Here is an 18,727-nt window from a genome sequence, read left to right on the forward strand (position 1 = left end):
AATAAGACGGTTTCTCAACAGTTTGAAGAACAGAAACTTGTGAATGTCATCCAATTGCAGAAAATACAGAAATCTCCAAAATGACCACAGTTCATATATATATATATATATATATATATATATATATATATATATATATATATATATATATATATATATACACACATTACATAACACAGTAAATAAAACAGAGCAAGAACAAATGGAAAGAATGCTGTAATAAAGTAGATGAATAAGAAAATAGCAGGGATAATTAAATATTAACATTAAAAGTAGCTCATTCAGCTCTTTACAGCTTGTTATTAGGTTATTAGTGTGAAAGTTAGTAACAGTGCTCATATTCAGACACAGAAACAAGGTTTTCTCTGGTGAAAACACATTTATATATATGAAACGTGTGTTTTATAATGTTTTTTTGTTTTTTTTGTATTTTCTAACATGCCTTGCTGTTGCTTGGCCGGACCGCTGCGCATGCGCGTTGAGCGTCGGCCCCGGTCCTCCGCCATCTTTGTCGGCAGCCCATTGTTCAGTCTGGAGCTAGCAGCAGCTTTAACCAGTTCTTACTGCGCGTTATAACCTCTGGACGGTTCACAGGCAGCTCCCGCCACAGCCGTGGATTTGCTCTCAGGGTTGCGACTTGTTCTCGGCCAGCAGGTGAACCAGGATGGACGATGACCAGCCCAAAACCCTGTAAGTGCTGCTGCGCTCCGCTAGCATCCAGAGCTGGTCTCCGTCACGGAGCTAAGCTAGCATCAGAGCTAGCACCAGAGCTAGCATCAGAGCTAGCATCCACAGCTAGCATCAGAGCTAGCATCCAGAGCTAGCACCCAGAGCTAGCATCAGAGCTAGCATCCACAGCTAGCATCAGAGCTAGCATCCAGAGCTAGCATCCACAGCTAGCATCCACAGCTAGCATCCACAGCTAGCATCCACAGCTAGCATCCAGAGACATTATGCTAGCATCCACAGCTAGCATCCAGAGCTAGCATCCACAGCTAGCATCCAGAGCTAGCATCCAGAGACATTATGCTAGCATCCAGAGCTAGCAGCAGCACATTAGCGCTCTCCGGCCACAACATGCACACATTTAGACCTCAAACTCAACTTAAAATCCTAAAAGTAAATGTGGGTTTATGCTTATAAGAGTAAATATTAACCAAACACTCCGTAATGACCTAAAATCTGCTGAATTGGGCTCCGCCGCTAGCTAGCTAGCTAGCTAACGAATTCTGGAAACATCTGAAATGAACGCGTCGGTTTAAAGAAGGAAAAATCACATTTCTGTTACCATAAAAACTGATTGGTGTGTTCTGTGACTGCCGAATTAAATGACGGCCTACAGAGAATATCTATATATATTATTACTGCTCTGTACTGCTAGTTAGGCTGACTATAAGCAGCAGAACACTGAACTGCCTGTTTTATCTATTTGGTTTGGTTTCTCCTCCATAATGTTTCTGTGTAGTTTGGTTTCTCCTCCATAATGTTTCTGTGTAGTTTGGTTTCTCCTCCATAATGTTTCTGTGTAGTTTGGTTTCTCCTCCATAATGTTTCTGTGTAGTTTGGTTTCTCCTCCATAATGTTTCTGTGTATTTTGGTTTCTCCTCCATAATGTTTCTGTGTAGTTTGGTTTCTCCTCCATAATGTTTCTGTGTAGTTTGGTTTCTCCTCCATAATGTTTCTGTGTAGTCTGGTTTCTCCTCCATAATGTTTCTGTGTAGTTTGGTTTCTCCTCCATAATGTTTCTGTGTAGTTTGGTTTCTCCTCCATAATGTTTCTGTGTAGTTTGGTTTCTCCTCCATAATGTTTCTGTGTAGTTTGGTTTCTCCTCCATAATGTTTCTGTGTAGTCTGGTTTCTCCTCCATAATGTTTCTGTGTAGTTTGGTTTCTCCTCCATAATGTTTCTGTGTAGTTTGGTTTCTCCTCCATAATGTTTCTGTGTAGTTTGGTTTCTCCTCCATAATGTTTCTGTGTAGTTTGGTTTCTCCTCCATAATGTTTCTGTGTAGTTTGGTTTCTCCTCCATAATGTTTCTGTGTAGTTTGGTTTCTCCTCCATAATGTTTCTGTGTAGTTTGGTTTCTCCTCCATAATGTTTCTGTGTAGTTTGGTTTCTCCTCCATAATGTTTCTGTGTAGTTTGGTTTCTCCTCCATAATGTTTCTGTGTAGTTTGGTTTCTCCTCCATAATGTTTCTGTGTAGTTTGGTTTCTCCTCCATAATGTTTCTGTGTAGTTTGGTTTCTCCTCCATAATGTTTCTGTGTAGTTTGGTTTCTCCTCCATCATGTTTCTGTGTAGTTTGGTTTCTCCTCCATCATGTTTCTGTGTAGTTTGGTTTCTCCTCCATCATGTTTCTGTGTAGTTTGGTTTCTCCTCCATCATGTTTCTGTGTAGTTTGGTTTCTCCTCCATAATGTTTCTGTGTAGTTTGGTTTCTCCTCCATAATGTTTCTGTGTAGTTTGGTTTCTCCTCCATAATGTTTCTGTAGCAGTAACCTGCTCAGTGTTAACATGCGGGGGAGTTCATCTGGTTTTAAAAACAGAGTAGTTTTAATTGCTTCGGGTGAGATTAAGTTAAATCTATTTAAAGCCAGCAGTGTTGTAGACAAGGTCAGCAGCATACGTCTCCATAATGTTAGCTGTCCCTGGTTGCTCTGAGTGGATTATTAAAAGGAAATACAGATTAATTTGTCATAGACAGCCTTGAGACATTTGCATTTACTTGAATCCTGAAGGTGGATTGGAAAGCTGATTATTGCAGAACAATAAAAATGTTTTTTGTGTGAAGATCAGTCTATTATTTTAATATTCAATGGGAATATGGATTTTAGAAATGCTTTTGTAGTTGTATGTTAACATCCCCCAAACACCACAGTAAACAAAAGAAAATCAATCCCATTGTAAAGGGGCAGGTCAAGATATTTAGATATTTAATGTTTAGATGCTAGACGAGGTAAATAGATACTAAGACAACAATATTTCATATAAATGAGGTGAGCTCCTCTACTTGAACCTTTCCAAACAGATCAGAGAAGGAAACCACCTATTTACCTCGTCATCTACACTAGTAAACAAAAGGTCCCAGACAAGGGCCAGGATGCCGATCAGTGGCTCGGATGAAGTTTGTGTTTTCATTCTGCAATAAGAGGAAAACCTGCTCCAGCACCACAACATGTCATTAACTGTTGAATCCGTCTGTTCCTCTGTCCGTGGCAGGTATGTGGGGAATCTGTCCCGAGATGTGACAGAAGCTCTGATCCTGGAGCTGTTTGGCCAGATTGGACCCTGCAAGAGCTGTAAAATGATAGTAGATGTAAGTTCATGGGTCAAATGTTCAGTATGTGTTGTTTTTTTCCTTTCTTGTCTGAGACTTTTACTGTCCTTAGATAGATATAGATATATTAGATATAGATAGATATAGATTAGATATAATGTTTGGTTATTCATCCATCCATCTCTTTACTTCCCTCCTTGTGATTAGATTGTGTTGCTTCTGATTATTCATCCTGTTGATCCACAGCTATGTTTCCAGTGCTCAGGATTATTGTGGCGTCCCATTTTAATACTAATGTTGATGTCATTATATGGAGTAAGACCTGGTTAATGACTTAACAGTGACTTAAAATCCAACTGAAATACCTTTTTACCCCATCTGCTCAATCTTTCTTCTTTTAAAGAAAATCAAGAAACCAAGTGGGGGATATTAATATTTAATAATTACTAATATTATTCTGATAAGTATAGTGGAGCTGCAGACAGTCCTATTCCACACATCGAATACAAAATATTTTTTTGGTTGATATCCTCACAAAAATCTCACTGTGATCATTTTTTTCTGTTTTTCAATGAAAATGGGAATAATTACCAATATTGTGAATCATATCGCAATTGTGATTTCTGTTCAAATGATCACAATTATTTTTTTCCCCTAATTGATCGAAAACGGTTCTAAGTGCTGAGGGAAGGATCGAACTATCGTCTCATTAAAGATGATGTCATGACAGTTTTACCGGCCACAATAGAGATCAGCTGAGAAACCGTCTGCCGTAGATATTAAATCTATAAATGTTCTTGTTGGCAGCGTTTTATCTCTCATTCTCTACAACATAACAGACATTCTGCTGTCAATCAAGCAGACATTTCTCACCAGTCGAATGAGACTAGAATCACTCCTGATATTTCCCCAAACACCTTTATTCTCTCATCCTTTGTATTAATAAACACCTTTATTCTCTCATCCTTTGTATTAATAAACACCTTTATTCTCTCATCCTTTGTGTTAATAAACACCTTTATTCTCTCATCCTGTGTGTTAATAAAACACCAACAGTACATGTGATGAATGTTTCTGTCTCTGTCCCTCCAGACAGCAGGTCATGACCCGTACTGCTTTGTGGAGTTCTATGAACATAGACATGCCACGGCCACAATCGCAGCCATGAACGGGCGGAAAATACTGGGTAAGGTAAGCTATCCTGTCTGGGTGAGTCAGCTATCAGCTGGGTGGGAGGGTTCAGACCAACCGCTGGAAAAACTGTATCTTTTTTAGCTCTTATCTTACTTCCTCTTCCTGCTCCTCTTACTCTGTTTTACTCCCTGGAACATTATTATTCTGACCAAATGACCTCACGTTGAACTCTCGTTCAGGATCAGAATCCTAAAAACATAATGACGTAATATTTCATGGTGTGAGCTCTCGGTTGTCTGTTTCTTGCTTTCTCTTGTTTTAGCACAAACCAGCAGCTCCTCCATCAACTGACTAACACTTTATTATGTCATGTATTGAATCCAGGGCAGATTGTTATAGTAACATGAAATAATAAAGTACTCATAGTACTTATAGTATATATAAAGTGTTAGATTGTTATAGTATATATATTTATAGTATATCCTGCTTCTTTTAGTGTATTCAAGCTTTAGTAGGCTTAGAGATTGTGATTTTGCCATTTTAATTCCTCTAAAAGTGCAGAAGAAAATTATAAGTATTGCAGAAATCGAGACTATTTACAACCACGGTTACAAAAATGTACATTGTCTAAAAACTAAAACACAATGCAATATATATTATATTTTCAATTTTAGAACTTCCACAGACAATTCATTTTACGTTCAAACTGCTAAACTTTTCTTTTTTTATCCAAGTGATACACAGTGTCCCATTTCTTTGGAATTTAATTTAGATTCCTGCTTATGTTTTTCACTTAAGCTATGAAAGTTTTAATAATTATTTTAGCAACAATGTCATTGTACAATATTTTATGTGCGACTATATAATTGAAGTTTGTTCACACAGAAAAAAGAAAAAAGTTTTCTGTTTTTGCAGTCGGATATGGCCTTTTTTCAAATTTAGGAAATGAGATTTATTAAACTAGAAAATAATAAATTATAGACTATTTTCACAATGTAACACAATGTTAAAGACTATTTTCTCTCTATAGTCCGATAGTAACACAGTGTCTATCAAGTTTTCAGCATTTTACAAAAACATTTTTTGTATAATAACAAATATCCAGTATTATATTGATATAAATACCTACGTGATATGTAGATAGTTAATGATATTAATGAGCAAACAATATATAATGTTTAAAATGAAATAAATAAACTCCCATTACATACATTTTAAATAATATAATATTATAATATGTAATAATTTATTTATTTATTTTTACTTAGAAAAAATGTCCTGAAATAGTCGATTGTCAGAATGGTTTCTTATTAGTTTAGGGTTTTTTTTAAAGACTTTAGGCATTTGGCCAGTTAGGTTACCGGTTTATATATTTTAAAAGGAGTAAAGTAAAAATGATAAAGTATTCTCTATTATTTGTCTTTCCATGTTTGTTGTGAGGCTGATGGTCTCAACAGTTATTATTATCTTTTTATTATCTTATTTATTATCTTTAAATGAAGACTTTCAGTAGATCTCACCACATAATAAACTGTTTAAATACATTAACTGTATCTGTATTTCCAGAGGTATTGTTGTTTGTGTTGTGACTTGATTGGGATGCTGTGTGTTCTAATGAAGATTCTCTGTTGATTGATTGATTGATTGATTGATTGGCCCTGCTACTGTAACATTCTCTGATCTAATCGATGCTCTTCTGACGTCTTTACTGCTGTGTTCTTTTGCAACGTTATTTCCACATAGAATCCACATAAGAGCAACATCAAGAGAAATACATTCAGTTGAAAATATTTTATCCTCAACAGGTATTGAAGGACCATTTGAGGAGTATAACAAGTTCGTAAAATTCACTTGTTTGTAAGTCCCTTGTTATTTGGACCTTACTTCCTACAGTTTTACTCCAAATTTTGACTGAAATGACTGAGACTGAAACTGATTTCCCTTTATATTCTCCACTGTATTTTGCTGTTTTATTAATTAAATGCAAAGGTATGTAAACTTGGATGATGACAATGAATAAATCAGTTTGTAGTTGTGGTTTAAGAGCCCACATGCAGAGACAACCTTATTAAAAAAGTTCTCAATCACAAAATATAAAAGTTAAACTGGTGTGTGAGAAAACGTCTAATCAGAGAAAAACACCTTCCTCTCTCCTGCAAGCCTCCTTCACTTCTCACCTTTCCTTCTTCCTTCGCTCTCGACATCTGTCTCTGTTGCAGGAGGTCAAGGTCAACTGGGCCACCACGCCGACCAGCCAGAAGAAAGACACCAGCAGTGAGTACAGAACACAGTCTATATATATATATATATATATATATATATATATATATATATATATATATATATATATATATATATATATATATATATATATATATATATATATATATATATATATATATATTAGTCTTATCAAGGTTCAACGGGGGAAATATTCCTCAGCATGCAGGAAACAAAGTGGCTTTCCTTCACTGCTACAATACAACAGACACTTTTTACAGTAATAGTTGTCTATGACAATAACATAGTAAACAGAAATGCAGGTAAATGATGGCAGCATATACAGATAAATAATAAGTGATACAAAAGCTCACAAAGTCTTAACGTTTTGCTGATGTAATTGCCTTGCCATCCAGAGGTTTCAGGTAGAAAGTTGCATAATAATTCAGATTTGTTTTTGCTAAGTATTATGCAATTCCCAGTAAATTAATTAAGAAACCAGTAAAGAAAGAAAGAAATTAACGTAAACAACAACTGGTGTTGTAAATATCTACTCTTTATTTTTATTTTTTTAATTATTTACCTTATTTTCTGTTCAAGTTGTTTGACCTTTTTTGTTATGCAAATAAAAATAAAGTTGTCCTCCAAAAGTGGGGGGGTGGTGGTGGGCCAAAAAAAAAAGAAGAAGCCAATAAAGACGTGTCTTGTTTTATTAAAAACTGTAAAATATTCTAATGGACAAAACTGTAGATTAAGTAATACATTTTAGTAATTCTATTAATAAACATTGTTGTTATAGTCAGACTGGTTGGTTTTACTGTGTTAAATGATTGTTTAGATGAGTTACAGCATGTTTGTTTGTTGTTGTTGTTTGTAGGTCACTTCCATGTCTTTGTTGGAGATCTCAGTCCTGAAATCACCACAGATGACATAAAAGCAGCTTTTGCTCCATTTGGGAAAATATCGTAAGTGATTTCTTCATCATTTTTGTCTGTGATTCTGAATTTTATTTATTTTATTCTATATTTCCTGTAGAGATGTCAATGAATCAAAAACACATAATGCTTGTTATTAGATACATCCGTTGTTGGTTTTGGTATTTTTATGAGATTTGTTGACGATAAAGAATATAGAATATTAAAGTCTGCTCCCTGCATCTAGTCTAATTAAAATTTTCCCTTTTCCTAAATTTATCTGTTTTGGGATATTTTCTACACTTAATTCTTTCACAACAAATAAAATAACTTTGTATGAAAGACAACCTGTGTAAAAACAAATCACAGCATCTTTTATTTATCACCATGTGAACAACTTGAAGCTGAACTTTATTACTGGTGATGCAACCTTTAGCAGCAACAGCTGCAACCAAACACTTCACATATCGAGATCAGTCCGTCACGTTGCTGCAGACGAATCTTTGCCCACTTTTCTCTGCAGAATTTATTTTTACTCTTCCAGAGTTTTTGAGCATGAATTGGCAGATTAACCAAGATTTATATTTTTCAATATATAATTTATTTCTTCTGGATTTTCTTTTTAGTTGAGGCATACTGTGCTGCTTGTCTTTTATTTAACTGGTCCAGTTGGTATTTGACAACATTTTCCTTTAACCCAGTTAGTCTGGGAAAGCATTACTGCATTTCTACCATTAAAACCAGGGAGCTGTTGTTATTCTACCATTTAAATAGCGGATACGTCGTTTTGTCGTTTTTTCCACCTATTTTTGGTCTTTTGGCCAATGAAATGATCAGAATACATGTGGGAGTGTCGCAATGCAACATGTTGATTTAAAAAAAAAAAAAAAAAAAACTGTATTGAAGGTTTGGACAAATAAACTCAACTTCTCATGAAAGCCACATAGAGGTATAAGCTCTTAATACTTTTCATTTAATTTCTATCTCCTACAGAGGCGGAAAAATCTATTATTTAGTAGGAAGAGTTGACACTTCTGTTGAATTTACAGAAAAACTTCTGGTTTTAGGGGGTTATTTTAAATTGCCCAGAGGTTTTCCAGGCGTTTTAGGCCTAAATGGGTTAATAAAAGGAAGTTATCACTTTAAAACTGTATTTTGTTTTCACTTGGGTTGTCTTTGTTTAAAGATCAGGAGCGACAAAAATACAAAAATTAACATATACACTCCAAACGCCTCATATACAACTTTTAACAGTAAATAAATCAAGTCTTTGCTTCATAAACTATAAGTTCATGTAGAGGCATCAATATTAATATGACCCTGTTTCATCTTGCAGGTTATTTTATCAGTATCATGACTTTATCAACATGTAACTTGTTCTGAATGTTCTGAGCGCCTGTGTGTTAGATAGATAGATAGATAGATAGATAGATATACTTTATTTATCCCAAGCTGGGAAATTACAGCGTTGTCTTCCTGTAAGTGGCTTTGGATAAAAGCTAAATGACTAAATGTAAATGTTGTGTGTCCTCAGGGATTGTCGCGTGGTGAAAGACATGGCCACAGGTAAATCTAAAGGCTATGGCTTTGTCTCCTTCTTCAACAAATGGGTAAGTGTGCCTGAATGCCCATGTGTTAGAGGCCTGAGGAACACCAGCAGCTTCTGGTTGTGACTCAGAGATCAGGGTTTACCTGCAGCAGGACCTGGTTTACTGACTCACTCTGCTCTTTATAATCAATAACCAGGATGCTGAGAACGCCATCCAGCAGATGGGAGGCCAGTGGCTGGGGGGGCGCCAGATCAGGACCAACTGGGCCACCAGGAAGCCGGCTCCCAAAACCACCAACGAGAGTAGGTTCTGGTACTGATTGATTGATGGAGGAGTAAAGCTCTCCGACCTCGCTTTGCAAAGGGCTCCTGAGTTCATAAAATTACTGAATGTCCATATTAAGTGTGTTTTATATTCTCACAGGGCAAATAAACACTTAAAAGCCAAACCATAGGTGCCCATGTTTTAATTTACTGTACCTTTTTAAACTGCATGTTCTGAATTCTAACTGGTGTACCTTTTGTTTCAGCTCCCAACAGCAAGCAGCTGTCCTTTGATGAGGTGGTGAACCAGTCCAGTCCCAGTAACTGCACCGTCTACTGCGGGGGGGTCACCACCGGCCTCACAGGTCAGACTGGTCAGACTGGTCAGACTGGTCAGACTGGCCACAGCTTTAACTGCTTTAACTGCTTCACAGCTACTGTTGACACATGATCCATCAATGATAACAGTCTTTGTTTGTTTGTTTGTTTGTTTGTTTGTTTGTTTGTTTGTAGAGCAAATTATGAGACAGACCTTCTCACCTTTCGGCCAAATAATGGAAATCCGTGTTTTCCCCGACAAAGGCTACTCGTTTGTGAGGTGAGACGACTTCCTGGTTTACAGTCAGACATTTTATGCAATAAAGGTTTTACCTTCCATAGCAAGCCTTTATTATATTATATTTAGTTTATATTTGTTATATTCATTGTGCAGTAGCACTAATCCTGATGAACAACTTCTTTAAACAAACATCCACAAATACAAAAAGAAAGAAGAATGATATATGTCATGTTGAACTAGAATAAGAGTATTTTATTATTATTATTATTATTATTGAGTATTTATTGCACTGTAGCAGATGTCATTTTTGCACCAGAATGTAATATTTGTGTAAGTATAACTATTTCTGAAGTATGAATGTAAATATTCCATATAAATTCACATAAGTACATATGATTATTATTATTATGATTATTATGATGTTTGGATGATTTGGTGTCAGACTGAATCTCTTGTTGTTTCCTGTGTGCAGGTTTAACTCCCATGAAGCAGCAGCTCACGCCATCGTGTCTGTTAACGGCACGTCCATAGAGGGCTATGTTGTAAAGTGTTACTGGGGCAAAGAGACCACAGACATGGTGAGCCCCATCCAGCAGGTCCAGATGCCCCAGGTACGTCCCAGCAACCACCAACCTGCTGAGCTGCTCCCAGTAAATAAACCTGCTGCTCTGCTGCAGATCCTGTTTAATGGCTGCTGCAACATGAAACTCTGCCTCTTAAAATATGATTGTGACTGTCAGCAGAACACGGTGAGCTTCGCGGCGCAGCCCTACAGCCAGTGGGGTCAGTGGTACAGCAACACGCAGCAGATCGGCCAGTACGTGCCCAACGGCTGGCAGGTTCCCAGCTACGGGGTCTACGGCCAGACCTGGGACCAGCAGGGATACAAGTGAGTAGACCAGGAACCACAGACATAGATCACTCAGAGGAACCAGAGGAACCTTCTTATTCCTTTCTCTCCTAAACACTGAATCATGTTTAATCATGTTCCCTATTAACTGTGTTAATGGTGTCTCTCTCTCTGTGATCAGAGCAACAGCAGGAAGTTTTACTCCTGACTTTATTATTTAGTGTCTGTCTGTTTTATGATGGTGAGCAGGTTTGATATGAAAGAGGCTTTTGATAGATGTTTGGTAGTTAAACAGTAACAACCACCATCAGGAAACACCTGCATGCAGAGCTGCCTAACACAGGCGTATAAATCAGACTGAATAAATATTAATAATAAATAATGGACGTAGTGATGTCACCTGTTGGTTTGTGGCCCATTCGAGGCATCAAGTTCAGCGTTGCACTCGTCACCATCTTGTGTCACCATCTTTTTTTTGGAAACTGGCATTAACTGGGATGTTAATGATGATAATAATTAACAAAATGAATTGTTACTTAATAAAAATGAATGGCGACTCCTCGGAGTGTCTGTTAGTCCAACTAAACGCTGAACAAGAAATCTTTACTGAACAAAACGTTAAGTCATTAAGTGAAAACACAGTGAAAGGGTCAAAGTTATGAGACAAAGCGGTAATCATCCTTTTATATATATATATATATATATATACACGCATATAAAAATTTAATTGCCACGTTGCCGTGGATACACATTGCTTTTCTTTTCTCTTCTGATGACTGCTCGTCTTGTCAGTGACCTGTCAATCAAAGCTAGCCCCGCCCCAAATCATGATTTTTTATCTTCTATTTTCTTCTAAATGGGCCATTATTAGAACTATTAACATCAGATTATCTTGAAGATTTTTACTAGTGATTGAGACTCATAGTGTTGTCCTATAAAATGTCTGAGGTAATAAATCAAGTGAGAAGTTTTCTCATTTTGTATTGAGATGAGTTGAGTGAAGTGTTCGTGCAGCGCCCCCTGCTGGAGTCTCCAGTAGTCTGGTGTTTATCCAGCTGTAATGGCCTGTTTATACTGGTTTCTTCACATGTCCAGTGGTGGATGGAGTATTCACACATACAGTAGAAGGGTCAAAGACGAATAAGGATTTAAAATGTGAAAATATATGACAGTGTCTAAAAATGCCTATTTAAGCTCTTTCTATGTTTATCAGACTGTTCTATATACAACTCAAGAACAGAGAATAACTTTAAGAATTAAATTTGCGTATTTTTTGTGGATTGTATGCAAAATGTATGAAAAATGTCCTTCCTGGGTAACGGGAATGGATTTTTAAAAAATTCAAATTTCTACCATTGTTAGCTTATAAAAGTTAATAGATATCAATTTTTAGAGTTCAACAAACAATTACTGCTCAGAAAAACATAGTTTTATCAAAAATGTTTGCAATATATTTGGTTAGTTATACTGGAATGGGCTTATTAGGTGCTCTTGATCGTACAATCTTTCATGCCAAAAAGAGAAAAAACATGGAAAATGTATTAGAATACTTTACAGTAAAGGCAAAAATATTTGTCATTGTATCCTCAACTCAAGAAAACCTGATTGTGTAAGATAATATTAAATTTTACGTTAAATTACTTCACTGCATCACTGTTATCCAGGAATGACATGTTGTTATCCAGGAATGACGTACTGCAAGATTTCAAAGTTTTTCACTACTCATGAACATATCTTACATAGTACAAAGGGAGAGACACTGAGAACTGTTAAATATTTGAAAAATCATTTTTCAATCTTAATTTCAAAAACAGAACTGACCGTTTAACAGAAGACAAGTCAGGTTGAGAAGGAAAGAAAGAGATGGAGTCAATTTGACCCTTGAGGACGGTATGAGGGTTAAATGTAGGCATTTCATAAATTAATTTTGCTGGCATTTCATAAATTGTGTGCGGGGGGTTAACGACTCTGCCTTTTGAATGATCACAAATGAGGCCTAACATTAATTTTAATGCTAGGCTCCAAACAAATCTTCATAACTCAAAACTGAGGATCTCACTATGTAAATTCATAAATTTTCAGAAAGAGTAGGACCTGATGTATGTAGGGATGTACTGTATAAAGTGTTCATGTAGTATGAAATATGTGGACATGTTCATAGTTCAAACTTGGAAGAAGAAGGAAATCTTAACTGTTTCTATCATGAATTGAAGAAAAAATACAACTAAACATCATAAAATATCAGACACACATAAGTCTATTATTAATATAATATTACAATATCAACTTGATGCTTAAAAACTGACAAAATACGAAATAAAATACTATATTCATCAACATGTCCATTGTGGATAACAGAGGACATGTCCTGGGTAACAGAAGATCTTCGTTATCCAGGGAGGACATATTGTCATCCAGGGAGGACAAATAAGCTATTTTCCCGCCAAAACTTGGCCAAACAATGGCCTAGATAACTAAAACATAACGTAGTCTTCATCACATCAATGATAGATTTCACATGGAAAAGCCATTTTTTAAATAATAAAACCAGCATATGTTTTATAAGCGTTATCCAGAAAGACACATGATTTTAGGACATCATACACCAGTGACCAAAAAGGTCCAAATATCAGCATTTAAAGAGAGACTTATTGACCTTTCAAGAAGTTGTCTGGGTGCATCAGAGTCTTCTTGATTATGATGTAGCTGGTCAAATGACTACAGAAATGCTTTATGGGTAATGGTGGAATTTCAATGTCTGTTACCCAGTGAGGACATTAGGGAAATCCAAAAATGCGGACAAAAGTATTACTTGTGTAAAAATGTAAAAAAGCCTTGGGTTGTTACTGTATTAGTAGGTATTATTGCAAACAACACCACAATCATGCCCAAGTAGATTATGTATACATTTCTTAATTTTTTTTGACATTTTGTCAAATTTTTATAGTTAGATTTAAGCCCGGACGTTACTCAGGAAGGACATTTTGGTAATTTTGAGCACCATAGCTCCTTAAATGTTTATTTCTTACAATAGGTAATGATATAAGTAAGTAAAGAGGAGTGGGTTGGAGAACATAATGTAGTGTTTTAAAATGTTTATTTATTTATTACATAATAAATATGCTTCGGACCCTGAAATTGAGACGTCTCGTCTTTGACCCAGAAACAGTAATACCACAGAATAGATATTATTATTCCATCTTGTGAAGGATTCATTGCACGTGTTAAGATATTGTGTCAAAAAAAATATAAATGCAAGTGTCCGTCAAAAATGCAAGTTATTAATTAAAATTCCTTTATTTTACACGGCAAAAATAATAATAAAAAAAAAATACTCCACGTGACCAGCGTAGTTCTTCATCATTATGTTATTGATACTGCTGCTGATTTTACCACGTAGGAGCAAGCAGCTCAGAATGTTTGAGCTTTAAACAGAGTAGTGGTGAGTAGTGGTGAGTAGCGGTGAGTAGTGGAGAGTAGTGGTGAGTAGTGGTAGTAGTGGAGAGTAGTGGTAGTAGTGGAGAGTAGTGGTGAGTAGTGGTAGTAGTGTGAGTAGTGGTAGTAGTGGTAGTAGTGTGAGTAGTGGTAGTAGTGGAGAGTAGTGGTGAGTAGTGGAGAGTAGTGGTAGTAGTGGTGAGTAGTGGAGAGTAGTGGTAGTAGTGGAGAGTAGTGGTGAGTAGTGGAGAGTAGTGGTAGTAGTGGTGAGTAGTGGAGAGTAGTGGTAGTAGTGGTAGTAGTGTGAGTAGTGGTAGTAGTGGAGAGTAGTGGAGAGTAGTGGTGAGTAGTGGTAGTAGTGGTGAGTAGTGGAGAGTAGTGGTAGTAGTGGAGAGTAGTGGTGAGTAGTGGAGAGTAGTGGTAGTAGTGGTGAGTAGTGGAGAGTAGTGGTAGTAGTGGAGAGTAGTGGTGAGTAGTGGAGAGTAGTGGTAGTAGTGGTGAGTAGTGGAGAGTAGTGGTAGTAGTGGTAGTAGTGTGAGTAGTGGTAGTAGTGGAGAGTAGTGGAGAGTAGTGGTGAGTAGTGGTAGTAGTGGTGAGTAGTGGAGAGTAGTGGTAGTAGTGGAGAGTAGTGGTGAGTAGTGGAGAGTAGTGGTAGTAGTGGTGAGTAGTGGAGAGTAGTGGTAGTAGTGGAGAGTAGTGGTGAGTAGTGGAGAGTAGTGGTAGTAGTGGAGAGTAGTGGTAGTAGTAGTGAGTAGTGGTAGTAGTAGTGAGAGTAGTGGTAGTAGTGGTAGTAGTGGTTAGCTTCATGCTACAGCAGGTTGGATTCAGCTGCAGCATCCTCTGGAGGTCAGAGGCTGCTGCACCAACAGGCTGCCCTGTGTCAGTGTTTGTTTTACAACTTGGTTAATAAGAACTGTGTGTACTACACAAAATGTTCAGTCAGCTTGATTTTCATTTCTATTTATCCGTTTTAACGATTTCTGGGTGTTGGAGTCCAGTGGCTCTGTGGCTCAGCTGGTAGAGCGGTTTCCCCCCAGCGGAGGGTTGGTGGTTCCACCGTCACAGCTTCATGTCGAAGCAAGATACTGAACCCCAGATAGCTCCTGATGCTGCGTTCATCTGTGTGAATGAATTCCTGCTGGTGGCAGGAGGCACGTTTAGGTTCTCCTCTGCCACCAGGATGAATGTGTGAACGGGTGAATGAGTCAGTCTGTAAAGAGCTCTGAGTGGTTGCTAAGCGACTAGAAAAGAGATATAAGTGCAGATCATCTACCATTGAACCCTGAGCTTCATGAGCTTCCTGCTCCAGCAGCTTCCTGCTCCAGCAGCTTGATGTGTCTAACTATTGTTTCTGTTCCAGTCATTTACACGCCGGCGCCGGGTGGACGGGCGTGGGCGCGGTGAGCAACGGCGGCATGGTGGAGCAGGGCCAGAGCGTCAACGGGACGGTGCTGACCAACCAGGCCGGCATGAGCGCCGCCGGCTACCACACCCACTGATGGGCGCTGGGAGGCGAGATGACACTCTGCTGGGGGAGGAGCTCATTAACAGCTCTGTTACCACACAAAGTTATTACGTTAGAGAGGCTGGTGACGCCATTTATCAACCTTTACCAGCCCGTAACTCCACCCACTGCCCAAACCTGCAAGAAAACAATCCACTCCAGAACACGTCAACACTGTAAGAACAGCTAACTGCTAATGCACCTTGCATTCCTGGGCCCATTTTATTGTTTGGCGTATTTTTGTAATGCCTGCAGATAACTGGCCAAATGTAAATTAAACCAACCGTGTCAAGATATTTCTATCACAGCCACATTTTAGTTTGAATGAAGATCAAATAATTCTATTAAAACACCAGGTTTTGTTTTCTGAGCCAAAGAGCAAGGGCAGATTTTATACCAATGTTACCAATCGTACAGGGAGAAGAGGAGCTCTGCCACAGGAAGCACTCGATAGTCCAGTTAGAACCAGTTAGAACCAGTTAAGGTGCTTTTTATTTTCCTCAATTGGAACCGCTCACCTCCGCTCTGTCCACCTGTTAAAAAGTGAAAAACAAGTCCAAGCAAGTTCTCAGGGTGTTGTCAAGTCATTCTGTGAAATGTAGGAAATCACTGAGTAGAAGAAGAAGAAGCAGGCAGGTTGAAACCACCAAACTAATAATATTCAGCTTCACGTGTCATCATCTCCTGGACGGACTGAACAGACTGACGAGGATCCACCTCTGGATATGATGTGTGTGTGTGTGCTTGGTGTGTGTGTGCATGAACTGATGCTTTTACACACAAGAACAATGTTCACCCCCCCCCCCTCCCCCCCCCCCCCCCAAACAAAAAGGACTACGCCATCTTTTTTTTTTTTTGCAACAGATGAAATAGTGTCATTTTCCTTTCTTTTTTTTTTTGAGCAACTTTAAAAATGCTGACATTGTATAAAGAGCTTTTGCCTTTTTTGTGTTTCATTTTCGGGACTGTCTTATAAAGAAATGTTGCAGTGACACCATCGACATCATGTGACCCGTGAGACCTTTTATGTTTGTTTATGAAACATTAAGTGGCTGTCAACTGTCAACTTTATTTTTTAAAATTAGATTTTCAATATCTCAAATAAACCAATTGCAGGGATTACTGCCACTCTTATCTTACTTATAGGCAGACAAATATTGCACAAATACTTAAGGTTATCTTTTCACTAAATTTGAAATACTAGGGTTTTCTTTTTATGTTTTTGCATTCCACTTTTCTTTTGTCTCTTTTTATGTAAATAACCAAACGGTCTGTTGAATTGTACTGAATCTGTATAAAGCCAACATGTTAATGAAGGAAGCTGTCTGACAGTAGCATCCCTGTCCAGTGCTGGTCCGTGTACAGTAGAGACAGACAGTAGAGACAGTAGAAACATTCGATTCTTCCGGAGGCTTCCACCACGAGCAGCGTTGCTATGCAATGCACAAGCCTTTCCATTGACAAGAAATACATAATTTAAGTTATTCTGTCTTGAAACCTAAATAACAATTGTTTTTATAGACTAAGAAACAACCTTATATGGATCAGAATTTTGCACTGTGGCCACCATCATTTTTAATAGAGTTGAAGAATCCATTGTGTTGCCTTATTATCAGTGAGTTACTTTTAATTTAACCAAAAATCATCAAGAGTAGGCGGTGCCTAAGAATGTTTTCAACCTTTGTTTTGGCGGGAAAGTTGTGTTGATGCCTCAGTGACATGGTTTCATGGTTTCATGGTTTTGAGTTTTTGCTTTGTCCCATTAAAATGCTGATGCTTAAAGAGCTCCACACTGTTGCTTCTTATCTTTAAACCAGTGGAACATTTTCATGCAAAGAGCCCATTTCCACAAATATGATGAAAATAAAATTAATAGAACTCTCAAGGTAATGACTAAGAACAGCAAAAATAATGTCTTATTTCAAAAGAAACTTTGTCAAACTGATCTTGTATCTTAAAATAAATGATTTTCTCAAAAATAAAGACTTAGTATCTTAATGTTTTCCTGTCACACTGATGGAAATGGGCTTCCTCAAGCATGTTCCTTTTCTGAAATGTTACGACTTAAATTCTCTGTTTCATTACCAAAGTCTTAAAGTCTCTTGGTATCTTATTTACAGTATTGTATATGCGGCTGTTTTTATTATAGAACAATCTGCTCATTTTATGGTTAAATTATCAATTTAGTCCATAAAATGTTTTGTCTGATCAAAGTCCGAAACTTAAATATGTTCAGTTTATATCATATGAAAGGGAAAAGCAGCAAATCTCCACATGAGAAATCTTTAGTTAAACCTTTTTAGGCTGATCCCATTTTTTTTATACCACTTATATTTAAATTTTGATTTAAATATAAAAAGTTCAGGATTCAATATTCTACCTGAAATATATTCCTGGTTGTGGGAAGATGTTTGAGAATGTATTTGGACAGTGATGTTGGGAAATCTAATGATTTATGGATCTGTAATTTACTTAAAACTGTAATCTTGTACTTAATAAATGGAAAATGGGAGACAATAGTTATTGGACCATAATTTTAGTTGAACCTTAATTAGCTGTAAAACTGAAATAATTGGACAGAATATAATTTGGCATTTTTATTAAGCAAAAATGACAAAAAAGCACTGGTTTCACATGTGAGGATGCACTGCTTTTCTCCGTTATATTGGACTAATATTTGGACAAAACAATTTCTTAAACTTTTACTTTCAACATTACACATCATAGTGGCTCAATTATTATTTTTTACCATTTAAACAACAGTTGAAACGCTCATTTCCTTTTATTTTGCAATATGAACTGTGATTATAGCACACTTTAAGTACAGTAATCAAGTACATATGGAAGTGTACGTGCAGTACATTGTTAGTTCATCAAAAAAGTACACTTTTAATACATTAATCAAGTAGTACACATTGAAGTAAACACTAAATACATTATAAGTCCTTCAGAAATAGCACACTTAGTACAAAAATCAAGTACATGTGGAAGTATACACTAATTACATTGTTAATACATAATATAGT

The 18,727-nt window shown here is 37.0% G+C and overlaps 1 protein-coding gene across 2 annotated transcripts; it reads left to right on the forward strand.

Annotated features, from left to right (window-relative positions):
* Positions 1-498: 498 nt before the first annotated feature.
* LOC131992387 (cytotoxic granule associated RNA binding protein TIA1-like) lies at positions 499-17,486 on the forward strand. Of its 2 annotated transcripts, none has more exons than XM_059357955.1 (12): positions 499-690; positions 3,215-3,311; positions 4,365-4,463; positions 6,626-6,680; positions 7,504-7,591; positions 9,075-9,150; positions 9,287-9,392; positions 9,620-9,718; positions 9,867-9,951; positions 10,385-10,523; positions 10,653-10,801; positions 15,558-17,486. In XM_059357955.1, the coding sequence occupies exons 1-12, from the start codon at positions 665-667 to the stop codon at positions 15,694-15,696; spliced, it is 1,158 nt and encodes a 385-aa protein (XP_059213938.1). In that variant the 5' UTR covers positions 499-664; the 3' UTR covers positions 15,697-17,486. The 2 variants fall into 2 exon arrangements, with proteins under 2 accessions (XP_059213938.1, XP_059213939.1); XM_059357956.1 differs by having other exon boundaries at positions 10,656-10,801.
* Positions 17,487-18,727: the final 1,241 nt, after the last annotated feature.

Source organism: Centropristis striata, chromosome 19 (assembly GCF_030273125.1).
Source record: "Centropristis striata isolate RG_2023a ecotype Rhode Island chromosome 19, C.striata_1.0, whole genome shotgun sequence".
NCBI classification, from domain to species: Eukaryota; Metazoa; Chordata; class Actinopteri; order Perciformes; family Serranidae; genus Centropristis; species Centropristis striata.

Coding starts and splice junctions, on each gene's coding strand:
- LOC131992387 (XM_059357955.1), top strand. CDS start 665: ATGGACGATGACCAGCCCAAAACCCT. Junction 691..3,214: donor GATGACCAGCCCAAAACCCT/GTAAGTGCTGCT, acceptor TGTCCGTGGCAG/GTATGTGGGGAATCTGTCCC. Junction 4,464..6,625: donor GGCGGAAAATACTGGGTAAG/GTAAGCTATCCT, acceptor TCTCTGTTGCAG/GAGGTCAAGGTCAACTGGGC.